This window comes from Arachis ipaensis, chromosome B10 (genome assembly GCF_000816755.2).
Source record: "Arachis ipaensis cultivar K30076 chromosome B10, Araip1.1, whole genome shotgun sequence".
In the NCBI taxonomy this organism is placed as follows: Eukaryota; Viridiplantae; Streptophyta; class Magnoliopsida; order Fabales; family Fabaceae; genus Arachis; species Arachis ipaensis.
The window spans coordinates 79,511,187-79,513,176 of record NC_029794.2 but is presented as its reverse complement, the minus strand read 5'-3'; the positions used below and the strand labels follow the sequence as shown (position 1 = coordinate 79,513,176).

Sequence of the window (1,990 nt, the reverse complement as noted above, 5' to 3'; positions counted from 1 at the left end):
TGTTATTTTATGTTTTCTTAGGTTGATGATCATGTGAAGTCACAAAAAGAACTAAAAAATCAAAAATAGAATGAAAAATAGCACTAAAAATAGCACACCCTGGAGGACAGGCTTACTGGCGTTTAAACGCTAGTAAGGATAGTAGAATGGGCGTTTAACGCCCAGCCTGGCAGCATTCTGGGCGTTAAATGCCAGAATGATCAGCACTCTGGGCGTTTAACGCCAAAAAGGGATGTCTGGCATCTGGCTGGCGTTAAACACCAGAAATGGGCAACAGACTGGCATTTAACGCCAGAAATGGGCAGCAGAGTGGTGTTTAACACCAGGAAAGGTAGCAGAACTGGCGTTAAATGCCAGGATTGGCACAGAATGGGCATTTGAACGCCATAATTTGATGATGGAATGTTAGTCTTGATGGCTCGGTCAAGTTATGGGGAGCATGAATCTTCTAGCTAATGCATGTGAAGGTGTTCTTCCGAATGCACAAAACCCAAGGCACATGTGACTTCTCCTTTCTTGTATGTGTGTCCGTGATTCCCCTTCAAGATTCTCCCATCATTTCTTTCTTTCACTTTCCTGCAACAAGAATATAAAGGCTTTAGAATTCCTTGTAATGTTTGGACTAATAATACAGGATTATTATGCAAAAAGAGACAAAATTGAAATCCAATGGTTGCTTCCATATGCCTAGGGGAAATGGCTACATGTTTGTTCTATGATCTAGCATTTCGTGTATATGTGGACACCAAACTTAGTTTGTGACTAAGTGTTAAAAATAACTTTTGCACTTGCCTCAAGATTAGCCACACCAAATTTAGTACCCTACATACACTATATGCTAATTCAATCGTTATTCCCTTAGATGTATATGGTTCAACCTCTTATTATTAATTACTAAAGCATGAAAGTAAAAGACTCCTGTGCATGGATTGCCTCCCATGAAGCGCTTGTTTATTGTCCTTAGCTTGACATTGCAGCTCCCTTGCTTATGTTAACAAGTGTACACTTTCCTCCTTGCTCCAAGGGCCACCAAGATAAAGTTTCACCCTATGCCCATTGACTGTGAAAGTCTCTTTTGAGGTTTCATCAAGTAATTCCACATAACCATGAGGGGATACTTTGGTGATGGTGTATGGACCAGTCCATCTAGATCTCAGTTTCCCAGGGAAGATCTTCAGTCTTGAGTTCAATAACAACACCTTTTGGCCCGGTTCGAATGTTCTTGGAGAGATCTTCTTTTCATGCCACCTTTTTGCTCTTTCCTTGTATATTCTGGGATTCTCATATGCCTCCAGTCTGAATTCCTCCAATTCATTGAGTTGTAGTAACCTCTTTTCTCCTGCTGCTTGAGCATTTAAATTCAACAGTTTAGTGGCCCAAAAAGCTTTGTGTTCAAGCTCTACAGGCAGATGGCATGCTTTTCCATACACCATCTGAAATGGAGATCTTCCTATGGGGGTTTTGAATGCTGTCCTATATGCCCAAAGTGCATCATCCAGCTTCCTCGCCCAATCCTTTCTTGTTGCTCCCACAGTTTTCTCCAAAATTCTCTTTAGCTCTCTGTTTGCAAGTTCAGCTTGTCCATTTGTCTGTGGGTGATATGGTGTGGCTACCTTGTGGGTTACTCCATATCTATGGAGGAGAGAGTTCAATTGTTTATTGCAAAAGTGGCTTCCCGCATCGCTTACAAGTCCCTTTGGTACTCCAAACCTAGTGAAGATGTTTCTCCTTAGAAATTACAATACCACATTAGCATCACATGTGGTGGTGGCTATTGCCTCTACCCATTTTAAAACATACTCTACTGCCACCAAGATGTATTTGAATGTGTAGGATGGAGGGAAGGTCCCATAAAGTCTATTCCCCATAAATCAAAGAGTTCCACTTCCAAAATGAACTTCTGAGGCATCTCATTCTTCTTTGTCAATCCTCCTGTTCTTTGGAATTCATTACAATGACTCACAAATTCTCTAGCATCCTTGAAGATAGA

General features: G+C 41.1%; 1 protein-coding gene across 1 annotated transcript; it reads right to left on the bottom strand.

The window, feature by feature from the left end:
• LOC107620713 lies at positions 987-1,433 on the bottom strand. Its single transcript, XM_016322839.1, has one exon. It carries the CDS (start codon positions 1,431-1,433, stop codon positions 987-989), a length of 447 nt encoding a protein of 148 aa, XP_016178325.1.